Genomic DNA, 17994 nt, shown 5'->3' with positions numbered 1-17994 from the left:
ATGCTGTCATGTTTTACAAAAAAAATTCAATTGTTTGTCTATCCATTAGTTGTAGTCGTAATGTATTTGTGTAAAATTGTATTTAATTTATTTTAATGTTTATTATTTTTTAATAGTAATGTAAGTCCAAAAAAATAAGAACCAAAACAACAAAAAATCGAAACAAAAACAGAGAAATAAATGTTATGCGAAATATTAAAATCGGCTTCCTATAATTTTTTAAAGAGGAAACTTTAAGACCTGCATTACACGAGTAGACCTAAGAGTATGATCATAAGAATATTTTTTACAGAACATCACTATTTTCAATAGTTCAGAAAAAATCAGTTTTCAGGTCAAGAATATCATCGACCCCGTTCGAACTATAAATGTTTTTAAATATTTTTGTTTATAGGCTTTATTTGTACTTACCAAATATTTGGGTGATGGGAAGAATGTCTGCTCGATCAGAGGGAAATTTTCTTTACCCAAACGGCGTTGCAGCTGCTGCAAGTGAGCAAATACCCAAGGTTTATCCTGAAAAGAAAAAAATATCATAAATTAATATGATATGATAAAGTTGTAGAAATATAAAAAAAAAAACAAAAGTGCCAGTCGATGTTGCCGAGAGATATAAACCCTCAGCCTATGACATATGCAATATACACTAAATTCTGACTTTTGTATGCTATTCTGGTTTTCGGAGGCCTTCGGAATTACTATTTAGTGTCGGAGTGGAAATTATATTTCAAAATTGTGATGGATTGTGGGGAAGTACTCGAGATGATGGACCTATATGGTCGATAGCTGCATACGATCTATAGTTAATATAAATATTAAGGTCTGCCAGATTTGCTTTATATTAAGATAGATTTGACCATATGCGACGTGGAGACGTGGTCATATAGACCCAATCTTCTAATTTTATATAGGAACCATTAAATGTACGTGCAATGGTTCAAATCGTTTCAAAATGTCAAAGAGTGGACAAATATTCCACATCTTCAGCCTTAAGTTTGAAAAAAATCATATCAAAGTGTATATTTTCTGATTAGTCATAAGCCTGAGAATATAAAAATAAAATCAGGACAACAAATGTCCTACCATGGAATCTTGATTTTATCGTTTTCAAGTTTATAAATTCTGGCTTTACAAGCAACTTCTTCATCCTAATGAAACTCTAAGCCTATTTGTGTGCCATAAATTCGCAATATTTTAGAGAATTGTGGAATGTATCTGCCCAAGGCTGCGGATAGGCTGCAGCAAAGTGCTTTTAGAAATTCTTGCTAATAGTGTACAACTAAACGTTATCGAATAGAGCTAGATTCCTGAAATGTGTTTTAAAGGTGATTTTATTGTGTCAGTGAAAAATCGTTTTATAATTGTTAGAAAAGTACTTATATGTACTAAATTATGTACAATATGTAGCAAATAAAAGTATAGAGCTAAAATCTTAACAAGTATGTAATTAGGATAAAAATTATAATTTTTTTTTCGAAATAATAAGTGGTAGTGATATTAGCAAGAATCTGAAAATTGGGTATGGAGATTGGTGAAATGGATGTAGCTTTGGGGTAAGTAGGTGATTTAAAAAATCGTACGTTACGAACATTTTTATACAGTACTAGAATATGACCGCAACTTCGTTAGCGAATGTAGGGAATATTTAAGCATGTATTGACATATTATTTTATTTTCAAAGCAAACTGCATATGTCAGAAAAAACAATCCACACATTAATATCGACCATAAATTACATTTGAGTACCATTTAGTACCAAATTTCATGATTCGAGCTCTAAAGGTTCACCCAAATCCAATTTTTCCATTTAGCATACATTATTTCCATAAGAGGGTACAACCATCCAACAAAACATCATGCATACCCCGATCCTACACCCCCACAATGATTCCAAATTCACATTTCAGGATTCCAACTCTACTGGTTCACCCACAATTTAAATTGTACCAAATTTAGTACACAGTATTACGAATTTTCAAATCTTCCTACATACCCCAATCCTACACCCCCACAGTGATCCTAAGTCCAAGTTTCAGGATTCTAACTCTATCGGTTCACCCACAATTCAAATTGTACCAAATTTAGTACACAGTAGTACTTATTTCCAAAACTTCCTACATACCCCAATCCTACACCCCCACAGTGATCCTTAATCAAAATTTCATGATTTCAACTCTATCGCTTCACCCACAATTTAAATTGTACCAAATTTAGTACACATTAGTACGAATTTCTTAAATTTCCTACATATTTCAATCGTACACCTCCACAGTGATCCTGACTCCAATTTTCATGATTCTAGCTCTATTGGTTCACCTAAAATTCAAGTTGTACCAAATTTAGTACCCATAAGTATTAATTTGTTAAACTGAATCCTGACCCTAATCCTACATCGATTTAGTACTTTTCGTACACATAATTATCCAAAAAAAAAAAAAAAAATGCTCCAAAACTACGTACATATCCGAATCCTACACTCCGACGGTAATGTTACTTTCAATTTTCAGGATTCCAGCTCGATTTGTACATTCAAATAAAATTTTGTACCAAATATAGTTCCATATAGTATTTTTCGTACACATGAGTACACGCTTTCCAAACTCTCCTGATCTTAATCTTAATTTGCATTCCAATTTTCAAGTTTTTATCTCAATCCATTCACATACTACGAAATTGTACCAAATTTAGTACTTTTCGGATTCTCATAGTTCGAATTTCCAAAAAGCCCTTTGCTACATCTATTCTACGCTCCACCAGTGACCCTCAATCCAAATTTCAGAGTTCTAGCTCTACTGTTGATGAATCGTTAAATCAGTCAGTCAGTCAGTCAATCACTTTACTCTTTTATTAGTATAGATTGAATGTAGTACAATTGGCACTGTGCGAACGGAAAGATCTAGAATATTGAAATTTTGCGTGAGGATAACTGGTAGTGCATAGGTGGAGTTTGTAACACAGTTCGTGGTCGAATGGGGGTAGAATGTACTAATTTGTACCAACATTCATGCAAGTGGTGTTTTGTAAATCACTATTGGAATATAGGGTTAGGGGGAACCCCATTTTCGGTTATTTGACTTAATTCGAACCTAATTCAAAAATGCCTCTAAAAAATTTGAAGTGAAATGGTCAACATCTCAAGTGACGGCAAGAAACAGTTTTTACAATTGGCGAGCACTATTACTCAAAAACTAATAGTCCAATCGCTTCCAAATCTTGACACGTTTCTCTGTGAGTATATAACTATCCTATGAACTAGGATAAATTCAACTAAACTAAATTTTTTTAATAGTGAACTGAGAGGGCTTGAAAAAATTAATCTGCACAGGTCACATAAAATGTATAATAAAATCTAGGATTGCCCATTTTTCGCTCTTTTTTCGAAATGACCATTCCATGCCATTTCTGATGTAATGATTCTTAAGGCTTATAATGTTTAATCCATACAAGACGTGATTATAAACAGTGACTTATCTTTACTGTATGGGTCCATGAATTGCATGAAAATAATGCGGAAATGGTGGACATTTCAAAAGGCAAAATGGATGCGCCTGGGGCTCGGAAAACCCATCCTCTTCCATCCAAGGTATGCATGTTTCCATCCTAAAGGTATGCATGTTTGGTGCGTTCTATAATTCGACGGGGTCATTGTACCTTACTTTTTCGAAAGCTGTACTACAGTATCTTTGCTTGGAAAAATGAAGTATCATTATCCTTAGCTCCAGTAGTTGAAAAAATCTTAAATTTAAGTGTCAAAGGGCTTTGTATAGGCCTTTTTAATATATTTATAATATCTTTCCTGAATAATAAATGTTTGCCCCGTTATGCATTGTACAATATAGACCTAGACATAGATTTTTATACATAATTTTTGGTGTGTCCGATGAATATTTCGATAACGACAACTTACCTGAAATTGGTAAATTGAATGCAACGAATTAATGCTGGGCACTCCGCCGTATTTCAAGCCCAAAATTGTTGAACGATAATCATTAGCACCGTCACGTGGTGGCTGGCGAATGAGAACAAAATCTGGTCGGAACATGCGAGGGATCTGTTAACAAAAAGGCAAATATTTTAACATTTTATATCAATTCATACACCCATCAAACAAATTTTGAAAAACTTACCCTGGAATCACCACGATGTACTTCCATAGTTACTACCGGACCAGATTCTGCACTGGCGTGAAGGGTTATGTCCTATAAATACCCACACACATTTATATAAAATTAATGTTACATATTATCAAAAAAATTGTTCAGCTTACCCTAAACTCTGCCTGTTCCACGCGTATATCATAGTCGCCATGCAAACGTTTGCCACGGAAATATTTCGACCAATCTGTATTGTGGTCATCGAGCACCAATAGCGTAAAATATTTATCCTTGTTAAAGGCCGGAGCACGTGTTGCGCTTTGCACCGCAGCACCTTTAGTTGTGTTGCGAGAGTGTGTGGGTAGGTCGTGTGTGAAATTTATGAAAAAATATGATTAGTGAACATTTTGTAAAATATATAATTGAAATTGCACACCAAGGTTATGGGCTTGGGCTCACAACATGCATTTTGTAGTATTGTTAATGTTATTTAGAGAAAAATAGGCATTCGAATAAAGAGACTTTCGGGATATTTTATGTTGAGAGAAAACGCATTTTTCTCAACACCGGCTATAAATATTAATATATTGAATAATATATAAGGTAATAAAAACATATTAAAAAAATATATATTTAAATTAATCTTAAATATTTGATATATATAAAGCTACTAGAATTAAATCAATGCGATTATTTCAACATCTCTCGGATCATTACTGTATAACTTTTTTGTGTGCAGCAAATGTTCCAAAAATTAAAAAGTGTATAAAATGTTTTTGACACAATGTTGATTTTTGCAGGGTAACAATTATAATTGGAGCTTAAACATAAATTGGCGACAAATTTCCGGACATTGTCACATAAAAGCTTTTAAGGATTTGTATGGTAGGTTTAAACGAGTGAAATAAGAAGTGAGCGATATCAATTCACCCGAAGTGGCGAAAAGCGTAGAAACATAACATTCGACTGACAAGGTTTTGGTGTCTTGACTAGCGTATTGGCTAGTTTTCATTAACTTCTTGAAATCGTTTATAACGATCCCGTTTGAGCCATATATTGGTTACAAGGACGGTATCCAACAGCCCAGAAAAAATTCTAGTTATTATTTGATAGCAACTAATGTCATCGGTCTCACGGTCGTCTGTATTAGACCGTTTAAAAATCCCTAATTTTAAAAAAAAATATTCTTAGTCGCGTAGAGAACCTATCGCCTTGCGAGTAAATAAAAATCCAAGAATTGGTTTCGTCATCTACCCTAATAATCAGATCTGGTTCTCAGCAACTATTTCGACCAATATGTTCTTAAATTGTTGAGGAGATAACAATCAAAGAATGTTATTCTTCGCATTATAAAATGTTTGGACCAAGTCAAACAGACTTTGGAATCATATAAAATTAGTTGATTGTCGTAACAGTTCGACTGTAATCGAAAATGTTTTCCTGATCATATTAATACAAACTGGAAGAAAGGAAGAATAAATCTATCAATTTATGTATGAGCAGAATTAGGAAATAAGTCTGGTTGGCTCAGAAGATGAATTAAATAAATAACGTGTGTCGTGAGGGCCTTGCTGGCGGGATGGACACTTGTTTAGGCTACCTGGAACAATGTGTTCTCTATACAAATTGAGAACATTGTAATATCCTGAACTTAAACAAGGAAGAAGCATCTCAATGTCTAAAATTCAAAATTGGAGGAGGGTGTGGGTTTAGGATTTAATTGCACCTGTAATCATATATGACATCGGAGACCTTAAGTTAATGCACAGATTTCGTGAAGTTTGATATCGAAAATCTGTTGTTTCGATTGAATGACGTCTAAGATGTGCATTTACGATAGTGTCTTAAGCCTTGATTAGCCGCGGAGGGAGATAAGCCATCACAGTGTGATTTTTGGGAATTGTCTAACCGTTTGTATAAATCATCTAAAGATCAGGGTCATATACAATTTGTTCTTTATCAAATCAAATCCGAATATGGGACTATTTGGTCTATTCCTTCTTGTCGCTCCCCCACAAAGGGTCAAATTCAACGTATATTAATTCAATATTAGGCGAAAGGAATATTAGATTTGAACCAAACTTTGTCTAACCTATTATCTTTACCAAGCCTAGAACAAGTCCGAAGTTGGGACCAATTTCCTTTTCTTTCTTGTACCTCCCCCACAAAGGTTTAATATTTTATAAACTTGTAATTTTAATTTGAAACGAATGGAATATCCGATATGATCATTCATACTTGCACATTTAAGATAACAGCTCAGAATATTTGAACTTTCCTCATTACATAAATTTTTTTCATTTAGCTGCACTGGGAATATCAAATTAAAAACAGTCGTAATTTCGAAAACCAGACACAAAACCATTTTTTCTGTTTCATTATGAGATACTTAGCGTTGACCGTATATTCCAGAAAATTTGACATACTCTCATTTTATACAGTGATCTCTTACGTGCACGTTGAGGCAGGTAAGTGATGTAGGATACCTACACTTTTAACTTTCCTGCACAGAAATAATTGCAAGTGTTGTATTCCAGTTAAGTAAATGATTGGCCTGTTGTAACCTGTCAACGCCACTTTGTATTGTGTGTAGTGGTTGGGGTCCTTACTTATTTAGGATGTAATCTTATCTCTGGTTGACGTTATCTCCTTTCATTCCTGTTTTGATTTATACTCATATGCTGATGTTAAATCCGAGGTGGGTTATTAGAATGTCCTTCGATGCATTTTATTTCAGATACATATGTATGCCTCTGTTTACAAAAATTTGAAACCCCGTTAGACAGAATTTTTTTCTTTAATCTTTGCGTTTTTGTTCTAGCTATGTAAATCATCGGTCTGCTGTAGCCTATCCTAGTTGATTGGGGAGCTGACATCTATCGTTTCCTAGAAGCAACATCTAAGAATTAGATTAGATCCTAGAAACAACATCTAATCTTATTAAGTGTTGCCATTTTTCTCTGAGTGGCATTATCTCCTTCTATAATGGACAGACGCATAGACGGACACACATATCTCAGCTAGTCGAGATATGAACATCGGTGAAGTAAATGGGGTCTAGGAGCAAGGAATTGTCCATTTCAGCTGGTTAATTGTTTCGTTTATCTTTGTTTTTTATTCTAGATAAGTTAATGTTTGGTCTGCTGTAGCCTGTAGTCTAAGTTTTCGGGCTGACATCTATAGATCCCTAGAACCAACACCTAATTGAACTTTATGTAGTGGTAGTGTTGCTATTTTTCTCTGTGTAGCGCTATCTCCATCTATTTTTTTCTTCTATAATGGGTAGGCGATCGGAATATTAAATTGGTTCTAGGACCAAGGAATTGTCCAGGCCGGCTGGTTAATGGTTTCGTTAATCTTTGTTTTTTTATTATAACTAGGTAGATTATTGCTAAGTATCTATCCTTGCCTAGAAACAACACCGAATTTAACTTTGTGTGGTGGTTGGGGTCTTTGCTTATTTAGTTTTGCAATTTTCCTCTGGGTGGTGTTATCTTCTTCTATTGCTCATTTGTGTTAAGGCGGGAATTTGTTCTTAGAATGCAAGGGAATTGTCCAATGCATTATATTCCCTCTATGACTCTTTAATTGTTTAATTAATCGATGTTTTTTATTCTAGCTAAATATATTATTGGTCTGCTGCAGCCTTTTCTAGGTGATGGGGGTGACATCTATTATTGTCTAGAAACAATGCTTCTGTAAATTGTGTGCAGTTATTGGAGTCGTTGCTTATTTAGTATAGTCATTGCCATATTTTGGTTATTTGAATGTCGGGGGATTCGGATGCATCTCATTTGGAGGGATGCGAAAGCCTCTTTAAAAAAACATTCGAAAACCACTTTGAAATAATTTTTCCATCTAAGCTGGGATTAGAACCCACCCTATTTCCGTAACTTCGTCGTTTTACCAGGAAAAGAGTATTTATAGAGGGTGAAAGCCTCTTATCAAAAATATTCGAAAACTTTGAAAATAATTTTCTATCTATGCTGGTATTCAAATCTATCCTATTTTCTGCAATATATAACTCTAGTTCTGAATCTTCGTAATTGTACAAGGTCAAGGTATATCTACGGATATTACAATTATCGAAACACAGGTCTCAATTTATTTGGATGCCATATATTCTCGTAAAACTTAAATACTCAGTTAAGGCTTATAATACAGTGCATTATAAAAGTATACGGCAATAGGTGTTAGTAAGTATTTTTTTTATTTTTTTTTTTTGTGACATTCGTGCATTAGTATATTAGTAGTTGTTGTTGTGACATTGGTGTTAGAGCATTCAAAATCATAAGCGATTCATTAATTTAAAACATTTTAAAAATTGGTTATTTTTGTATATACCCAAAATTGAAGCGCCTTGATCTCGTGCGGCTCCCGTTAAGCTTTGAACACGTTGCAACAGACTTTCACGCGATTTAGCCGGACTCGTGGGGGCGCTGACTCCACGCGGTGGAGCAGCACTGGCCGTTGGATTATTCGTAGCTGTTGTTGTCTTGCCAAAACTTAACGAGAAGTCTGGTGCATTGCCCGTTGGTTGTGGCGGTATGTTGGCGGTGCCCGGTGCCGGTGGTGGTGGCATATTTGGGGGGCCACCCGACGAAACCGCCGTTGGTGGTTTCGTTGGTTGTTCCTGGATGGGGCGAGCTGCCGGTGGCAAATCATTTGGATCGATGTCATCAGCCTCGGAAGATAAATCTCCCGAGCTGAATCTGTGGTTGTGGTGGTGTGTTTGTGTAGTGTTTTTATTTGTTGGTTTTAGATGAGGGAGGTTTCAAAATGTGTTTTTGTTGTATTATGTAGGAGAAAAAATAGTGTAGAACAATAGAAAAAAAATGGAAGAAGAACAAGAAGAGAGAACAAAGAGAGCCAAACCATATGAAATTTTAAATTAGTACGACTTAGTTGTTCTTTGGGGGTACGTAGCGAGATTTTTTTTAAACGTTTTTACCTTCTCTTCAGGAAATTAACATTGGAAGTAAAACTGCTCTTGAACGATGAGAAATTCAGGGTGCCGGTTTTAGTTTCCTTCTGCAGGATTGTAGATTTTTTTCATTTCGTTGATTTAACAAACGATTTGTTAAAAATGCGAAATTTTAACGAACATCGTTTGTTGGTTAGGAATTTCAAAAAAAAAAAAAAGAAAAACAAATTCGAATGGAATAAAATCGTAGAAAGAGAGACACGGGGGAGAGATAGAAGTTTGTTGAGAAAAAAAATATTTTTTTGGTTAGAATTTTGATTTTTTTTTTTATTTTTCAATTTTGTTATTGTTGTTATAAACATTTAAAGCGTTTTTGTTGTTGTTAAAAAACGAAAAATTAAATTGAAGACAATAACACAAGACAAAAGCCAAAATTAAAAATAAAGAAGAACTTAAGAAAATATTTTTTAAGAAAGGTGCAGTTGTTGTAATTTTAGTAATAGATAGTTGTTGTTGTAGTTAGATTTTCTTCTTCATTTCCTTTTTTCTTGCTTTGGTATACTTCAAATGAAAATTCACACCAGCAAAGATGGTAAAAAACATTAAAACGAGATTCCGGTATTTATTGGTGTGCGGGACCTCTCGAAATTTCTGTTACCGAAATTTGAAAGGTACCACCGGATCTTTTTTCTTTAAAATTTCATATGCTTAGGATTCCCACTCAATTCGATTAGTAGATGATTTTTTTATTTTTTGGGTTATAATATTGAGAGGAATATGGTTCAAAAAACACAGAGATAGAGAGAGAGAGAGGAGAGTGGAAGGAAAATATATCCTGGCGAGTGTGTGTAAATATTTTTTCTTTCTTATATAAAAAAAAAACACACACACAATAATATACACACTTATACATAATAAAAATAACACACACACACTTACATAAATATACAAATGTATTTATGATGATAAAGGATGGAGAATGAAAACAACAAAGAAATAAAATATATGTAACACAAATACTTAACCTCATTGTTTTGCCATTTATACAGCCGCCAAAAACATAACAACAACAATTGTTCACAGGGTGTGTGTGTGACAAAAGAGTGAAATGAATTCTATAAGGATAATGAGAATTGTAATGATGGTGGTGTGGTGATGATGATAAATGAATGACTGAATAAATGAACTCTTTCGCATTCGCAAGAAAGCGTAATATAATCCTGTTGTCTCTCACATTGTGAAATGTCACTGAGCTTAAATACTGCTTCCCACCCCAGCTGCTTCATAATGTGGACAATAAAATCAGGGTTTTTGATGGTTTGCCAGACCAATAATTTGTTTTTCTATTGCAATTTGGTGTTATGCCAAAATGAAATTATGGCTTCATTAGGGGTAAGGCGAAGTTAGACAATAACAGTGGAAATAGAATGTAATAAAATTGTCATGATACAGATAATTTAAAAAACAGTGTGTAAAAGGGTTATGGTAGCCTATGTTACACGGCGGTGGTATGAGGAAGTTTTTTTATTGGTTGGCCTTTATAGACCAGCTGTGGGGAGTTGTTAGAGAAGAGCTAAAGGTAGTCTCTTCAGAAATGGCTGAAGGAAGTCTTAATAGAAATGTGTATTTATAGACGCGCCGAAAGAAGTCTTTATATACGAGCTGAAGGGAGTCTTCATGGAAGAGCTAATGGTAGTCTATAGAAGAGCCGAAGGGATTCTTTATGGACGAGGTGAAGGGAGTCTTAATGGATAAGTTGAAGGAAGTGTTTACGGACGAACTGAAGGCCTATGATGATATGAGTTTGAAACACCGCCCTCATATTTTTTCAAAATATCTTTGCACTAAATGACACGAATTTTTTTTTTCAATTGTGCGGAATACAACGAGAAATAACCTTTTTCACGGCCAGATTTCCACGCTATATAGCATGGGTGCTAATTGAGGAAATGCCAAAGGATGCCTTTATTTCATATTTTAAAACCAGTAAGGAAAGTAGTAAAGTCGGACGGAGCCGACTATATGATACCCTTTACAACTTTGGGTATATTCAACAGTTGAATCCTAACAGACGTCACATTTTAAAGGACCAGTAAAATGAATTTGGACCCATAAACATGTCATTCGGCAACCGATATTAAATTTTTTCATTTGGTCAGATATAGAAGTTATATCTAAATCTGAACCGATTTTTACGAAACTTAGCACACATCATTCTGGACCTAATTCAGTACCCTATGCCAAATTTCTGGCAAATCGAAAGATATAAAGGGACTTTAGTGCACCATTTAAATAAAATCGGACGAAAATATATATGGGAGCTATATCTATATCTGAACCGATTTTCACGAAACTTAACATACATCATTCTAGACTTAATTCAGCACGCTGTGCCAAATTTTGTGCAAATCGACAGATATATAGGGACTTTGGTGTACCATTTACATAAAATCGGACGAAACTATATATGGGAGTTATATCTAAATCTGACCCATTTTTTCGAAACTTGGCACACACCAATCAAGACTCAATTCAGTACCCTATGAAAAATTTCGTTCAAATCGAAAGATATATAGGGACTTTGGTGCACCATTTACATAAAATCGGAAGAACCGATTTTTTTCAATTTCATTAGGGTTCGTCCTTGGGTCAAATAAGTGAAAATTTTGATGGTATTAATAAGGGTAACATTTACATTCAACAAGACGGCGCTACGTGCCTCATAAGCAACAAAACCATTGACCTTTTTGGGGAAAGGTTTCCGGACCGTGTTATTTGTCGAAGAGGTGATCATAATTGACTGCTGAAATCTTGTGATTTAACATCTTGGAACTTCTTCCATTGGGGCCATAGAAGGCCTAGAACCAATGCTGGAATACATGAGGCTATCGAGTACATAGGACAGTTACTATGAAAAATTGCATGTAAAGTCCTGTAAACTAGCTCGCATAAGCCATTTGAGTATTTCTCATTGTTAACGCCACGAATATTTTAACTTGCAAATTTAAGCGATGGGGCAGGTGATGTTTCGGGCAATGTCTATATATAATTAAGCAGTTTTTGGGTCGATATGTGACCATGGTGCCTTCAATCAATTGAAGATGTTCAAAATGTTAAATCCGTCGAAAAAAATCTTTCGGAGAATTTGGGAAAAATTACGTAAAGATCCGAATATTCTTTCTTAAAAGATCTCTGAAAGATAGAAAAGACCATTTGGAGATCAAATATATTTCGATGATTTCCCAAAGAAATAAAAATTAATTTAAAGGTTTTGACCTACAGAAGCTTCTGCTATTCCATTGCATTACCAATTCCTTCGTACATATAAAACGTAATCTGGAAGAGGGCCTCTAGCCATGAAGGAAAGCCTTTCAACTATAGATTATATACGGTATTCAAATGTCGATAAAAAACGTATTCTGGATAGGATATCCACCATGTAAATGTTTTAAATGTCAAAATTTTAAAATACTATGACAATTTTGCCGACACCTTTGGAGTACTGTATCAGATATGTATTTTATTAAAGATATGGTAAAACGAGATCTTTTTCATATATTATATATTTTTCAAATACATTTGTAAACCGAAAAGTTCGGTTATAAAAAAAAATCTATTGAAAACTATTATGATGACCTTATAAATAACTAATTAATGACCCTATTAATAATAGATAAGGGTTCCGTTTTAAGCAACCTTCAATAAAAATAAGCTCGGGCGCCGGAAAATAGAGATCCTCTTCTTCCAATTTTAAAATACATTCCAGTATATTCGATTAGATCTTTACGACCTTTAAAATATGACAAACCAATGACAACGAGCTATGTATTTTTTCTTGGAAAATATTCTCTGTAGAATAGTGCTTGATGATTTCTCAGAATATATTATTTCTATTTTTTCTTTAATCTAACTTAACCCACAACATTCTACATGCTACCCTATATTTACAACGTTACCTTGGTTACATAGATCTAAATAAATTTTTTTGTTTTTATCTAGGTGTTCTTTTGTTCATTTATTTCATTTCATTATATTAAAATAAAAAAAAACACAAATGAAATAGAATATAATAAAACTGCTGTGGGTTGCAGGAAATCTAACCTACATACTTTCAACGCACACCTTAGCCGCCCACATTTCTGTGGTTGTTAGCTGTTAAGCGTTAACTTAAAGACTGGCTGACAGACAAGCAGAAGAAGAAGAAATAAAAAAAACCCAAATTCACCCTCAATTAAGTATTTACTGAAATCTTATAAATATTGTAAACAACAAAACATCCAGCCAGTCAGCCATCCATCTATTCATTCATTTATTTAGACAGGCTGCCTGTCAGCCATTCAAACAAGGACTGTGGGTGATGGGTGACGATTGTGATGCCGTATTTCACTAATAACAGAGTTTGGGGGGAAATCATCAAGGACATGATTGTAGAAAAAACAACTGTTATTACTACCATGGTTATTTGTTGGTCACGCATACAAACAAACAAAACACCGATTTACATTAGGGTGTGATAATTTACTTTGTTTAAAACTTTGGAAGATAGAAAGAAGAATACAATAGGAAATCATTTTTGAGACATTTTACGAGGTCTACACTTCAAGCCATTTAAATTGTCAAGTTTAGAATTTGTTTGCATAAACATACTCAGTACGGTTTGGTGTACCACCATGTGTTGTGTTGCTTACTGTGTATAAAATTTTTTGTTTTTTTTAAATGTTCAAGAAAATTTTCCAAACTTTGAGGCCATTATTGACATCATTCGACGTGGATTATAAGGCAATAGTGAATCGATGAAATAAAATGTTTACCATTCCATAGCACCGTGAGAAACTGGTTTAATGATTACAATCGTGGCCGACAGGTGATGAATCACAGAACTAAGCTTATGAGTCCGAAACATCGATCGTGAGGGTCTTCGAAGAAATCTAATCTAACGAATGTTGTTCCTAGAAGAATCACTTCAAAACAAATGGTCATCTGTTTCTTCGACAAAAGTGGACATTTAACGACGGTTCCGATTGGGCAAAATGCCAGTCGAATGTTGGTTTTCGAAGAGATGTCAAATTCAAGGAAAGTAGTTTGCAGAAGAAATACTTCCAAGCAACTGGTCGCTTGTTTCTTCCACTATTTGTTTGCCTAAAGGCTTCGGAAAAATCCGAAGAAAGGTCTGAACAAGACGAACTATTTTGAACCACAGCTATGCTGGCTCTAACATCGGTTCAAAGCAGCACTTTCTAACCTACCAAAATCATCTACCATACAGCTGTCTCAATGGGAGTGGAAAAGTGAATGGGTGAAGACTTCGGACCAAGTTGGAATACGAGCAAGGGAAAGTGAATCATTGTACACCATGATCATGCGAGCTCTCTCTCACATCCACTCAAACCAGTGACGTTTTGAGCGTAAAAGTCCGCTTGGCATACAATGAATTATTTTTGTCCGCAAATCAGGGAAAAAATTCGTGGTCAACCAAGATGTTGATAGCCGCCAGAAGGAGTTTTTGATGCTTTCAAACCCCATATTTCGGGTCACAGTCGCAGTGAAAATATATATGATTGAAATCATCGGAACAAATCGAAAAATGAACCAGAGAGGTCTCATTGTACGAGCTCTTACTCATCTAACAAAGCAGTTCCTATTTGACCCGCCAAAATGTGGATGGATCATTCACCATGCAATTCCAACTTGACACCCAATCTTTTTTCTAATTCCACATGCCATCTTCTGCCTCAATCAGATTGGAAAAATGAAATGCCTGGAGTCTTTAGAGCAAACTGAAAAGCGACGGTGAGAATACTAATCACCATTACAAACTCCCATATATCGGTTCGAAGCAACGATTTTTGGATGGATAAATCAAATCTAAGGTTTGCCACACAATTGACATCTTCTGATTCCTGCACATAAAATGAGTGTTCAACGATTTTCCTCACCAGAAGATGATAATGAAGCGATCGAAAAACCAAATTTGGATGTTGTCTCAATCGGAGTGGAAAAGGTGATTCTGATTTTTCAGGTCAGAAATATATGTCCCATGTATGATCTTCTGTAGGTCCTACTGAAGGTTTTCTATACATTGAGAACTTCCTATGGGTCTTCTAGTACAAAATATCTCGAATAGGTCTTCTAAAAATAGAATACCTCCTTCTATCCATCGAACATATATACGTGAAAAGATTTCTGCACAGAAATATACGAAGGTACCCTTGTACGAACTCATATAGGTCCTACAGAAGGACCTCCTATCGGTCGTTTAGTACAGAATACTTCGTATATGTCTTCTAGAAATAGAATACCTACTTCTAACCATCGAAGATCTATACATAGCAGATTTCATGCTGGTTTTACAGACAAACTATAGACCTTCCGCACAGAATAGAAGTGCTTTAGCTCTTCTATGGAAATAAACTCTTCTATTAGTATTCTAGACGTAAAAGTTCTCCTATAGATTTTCTAGACATTGAACACTTGCTATAGACCTTCTAGATGTGGAGGACCTTTTCTATACATTAACGACTTCCTTTTAAGTCTTCTAGATATATTATATGTCCAGGTATTATATGTCTAGAAGACTTAAAAGGAAGTCGTCCGTGTATAGAAGAGGTCCATCTCTAGACGTAAACTTCATCCTACAGATTTTCTAGAAGATCTCTTCAACACATACAAGTCTTCTACGCATTTGATACTTTTTCCATAGATATTTTAGACCTAGAAAACTTTCTACAGTACGAAATTCTCTTCCAGATATTGACGACTTTGAAGTAGTCTAGACATAGACTTGAGATCCTCTCTATATACCTAGAATACCTTTTATAGATATTTTAAACGTAGAAAAACTCCTATAGATCTTCTAGACGTCGATAACCTCATAGACGTATTTTTGTCATGGAAAACCTGTTCTAGACATGTCATACTTTTAAGTCTTTTAAATATAGACTTGGAAAACCATTTATAGACCTAGAAGACCTCCAGCAGGTCTTCTCCAATTTATATATTTTCGTTTAGAAATAGGAGACCTCTAAAGGTTTTTATACATATGAGACATTCGAATGTTTAGAAAACCGCCTGTGCGTCTTCTAGATATAGGAAACCACCTAAAATGCTTTCACCTAGAATGCTTTCAGTCAAAGTAAAGAACCTATAGGTCTTCTACCCATAAAAACTTTTTACGGGACTTTTTTCACCAAATGTAAGATCTGTTTCAGTCATAAAAACCCTGTTAAAGGTCTTCTAGACAATGAAGACCAGTTATATGCCTTCCATATATAAGAGAATACCTGTTCTAGGTCTGCTATGCTTAGGTCACCTGTTAGAAGTCTATGGACATAAAACACTTGCTGAACATATTCAAAAATACCTGCTATGGGCCTTCTAGACATTGAAGACCTGATATAGATGATCTAGAAATAAAAGACCTGCTATGGGCATTTTATACTTATAAGACCGCCTGTAGGTAGTCTAAACACAAAAGAGCTGATTTAGGCTTTATAGATACAAAATACGTGTTATAGGATGTTTTAGAAATAGAAGACCTAGTATATGTGTTGGGAACACAAAAGTCCTTTTAAAGTTATTCTAGACACATAAGACTTATTACGCTCTGCGGTGTGGAAAAAAATCCATATATAGGTTGTCTATTCTCAATTTTACCCGTTCCTGGCCACTAAACTCACTTTATTTATTTATTTATTTTTTTTTGTTATGATTAACTGGAAAAAAGGAACCGGTACACAAATTCTGTGTTTAAGATCTTCTAGACACAAAATGGCAGTGATGGGCTTCTGGACATAGAAGACCGCCTGCAGGCCTTCCAGTCATAGAATATCTTTGTAGGGAAAAGTAAGCATTTATACAGGTTATTTAAAAGCTTTTTATTCTGAAGTCCTTAACGCATTTTTTCTAAATTATCCTTTTATAAAATTATAAATGTGATCCACCCTAATACACACCAAAAACAGTTCGCTCCTGAAAAACAAATTGGCAAAGAACTCGAACAAGCGTAGGTTGGCATTACATCACATATTTTTCATCTCCAATTTCTCTCTCAAATGTCAAAGGTAGCAAAACAGTAGTGGCGGTAGGTGGCGACGACGTCGGAGGAGGGAGATGATGGCGAGGATGGTAATGATGATGATGGCCAACAATTCGAAATGGTTATTGTGGTAGTGGTGGTGATGGTAATGGTAGTGGTAGTGGTCACATGTGTTACACAGATTTCATTTTTGATTTTGTGGGATAGAGGGTGGCCAACGTGCAGACATAAATGTCAAAGTTAGCCAAACAATTTTCGGATTTTTTTTTTTAATTTTCATAATTTATTTGATTCTGTAATGGATTTCAATTTTCGTTGCGTTTTTTTTTTCTTTTTTTTGTTTGGTGCAGATAAACAAAAAACTGAATAATTCAAATGAAAAATAAAAATAAAATCAAATATAATATATTAAGTAAATATACAAATTACACACATTAGACGAATTACATATGTACATTACATATGTATTAAGTATGTAAATAAATAATGGAAATTATTTTCGCACACATACACACACTCTCACACAAGTGTATGCAGCACATACATATGTACATATAAATTCGAAATAAAAAAATACACATTATATAGACATATGTGTGTGTGTGTAAATAAAAAAAATTGTATGCAAATTATTTACTCGCGTTTCTTTCATTATTTTTTTGATTGAATTTAGTAAACAAATGACAAAAAGAAAAACAACAAATGAGTGTGTAAAAAATTGTAAAGCAAAAAAATGAAAACGAAAAACAAGAACAAGAACAACACAAAAATGACATTGACATGAACATGGATAACATGGCTGGCTATGTGATGACTTACCGGAGGTGGGGCACAAATTCGCCCGCACCCAGCAGTAGCTATTGCACTTATATTGACCGACTACGAAAGAGGGCTGACACAGCTCTTGGCGCGCTTTGCTGCTGCTGTCGTTCACTTGTCTC

The 17994-nt window shown here is 34.6% G+C and overlaps 2 protein-coding genes across 2 annotated transcripts in view; one reads left to right on the top strand and one right to left on the bottom strand.

The window, feature by feature from the left end:
• Nucleotides 1-344: 344 nt before the first annotated feature.
• LOC133337183 (synapsin-like) lies at nt 345-17994 on the bottom strand. The gene is made up of 7 exons (XM_061545437.1): nt 17873-17994; nt 8439-8806; nt 4268-4428; nt 4128-4199; nt 3908-4051; nt 412-516; nt 345-362 (listed from the first exon to the last, which is right to left on the bottom strand). The coding sequence occupies exons 2-7, from the start codon at nt 8674-8676 to the stop codon at nt 345-347; spliced, it is 738 nt and encodes a 245-aa protein (XP_061401421.1). The 5' UTR covers nt 8677-8806; nt 17873-17994.
• Nucleotides 8732-17994, top strand: part of LOC133337182 (phenoloxidase-activating factor 2-like) — a 30947-nt gene continuing 21684 nt past the window's right edge. Inside the window, exons 1-2 of the mRNA XM_061545436.1 lie at nt 8732-8811; nt 9057-9111. Coding sequence (XP_061401420.1) covers nt 8732-8811; nt 9057-9111 — 135 coding nt within the window. The remainder of the gene's footprint in view (nt 8812-9056; nt 9112-17994) is intronic.

Source organism: Musca vetustissima, unplaced genomic scaffold (genome assembly GCF_032173495.1).
Source record: "Musca vetustissima isolate MV318-11 ecotype Yass unplaced genomic scaffold, APGP_CSIRO_Mvet_v1 utg25102, whole genome shotgun sequence".
NCBI lineage: Eukaryota > Metazoa > Arthropoda > Insecta > Diptera > Muscidae > Musca > Musca vetustissima.
Note: the sequence above shows the minus strand (reverse complement) of the source record. Positions and strands in the feature narration are given on the sequence as shown.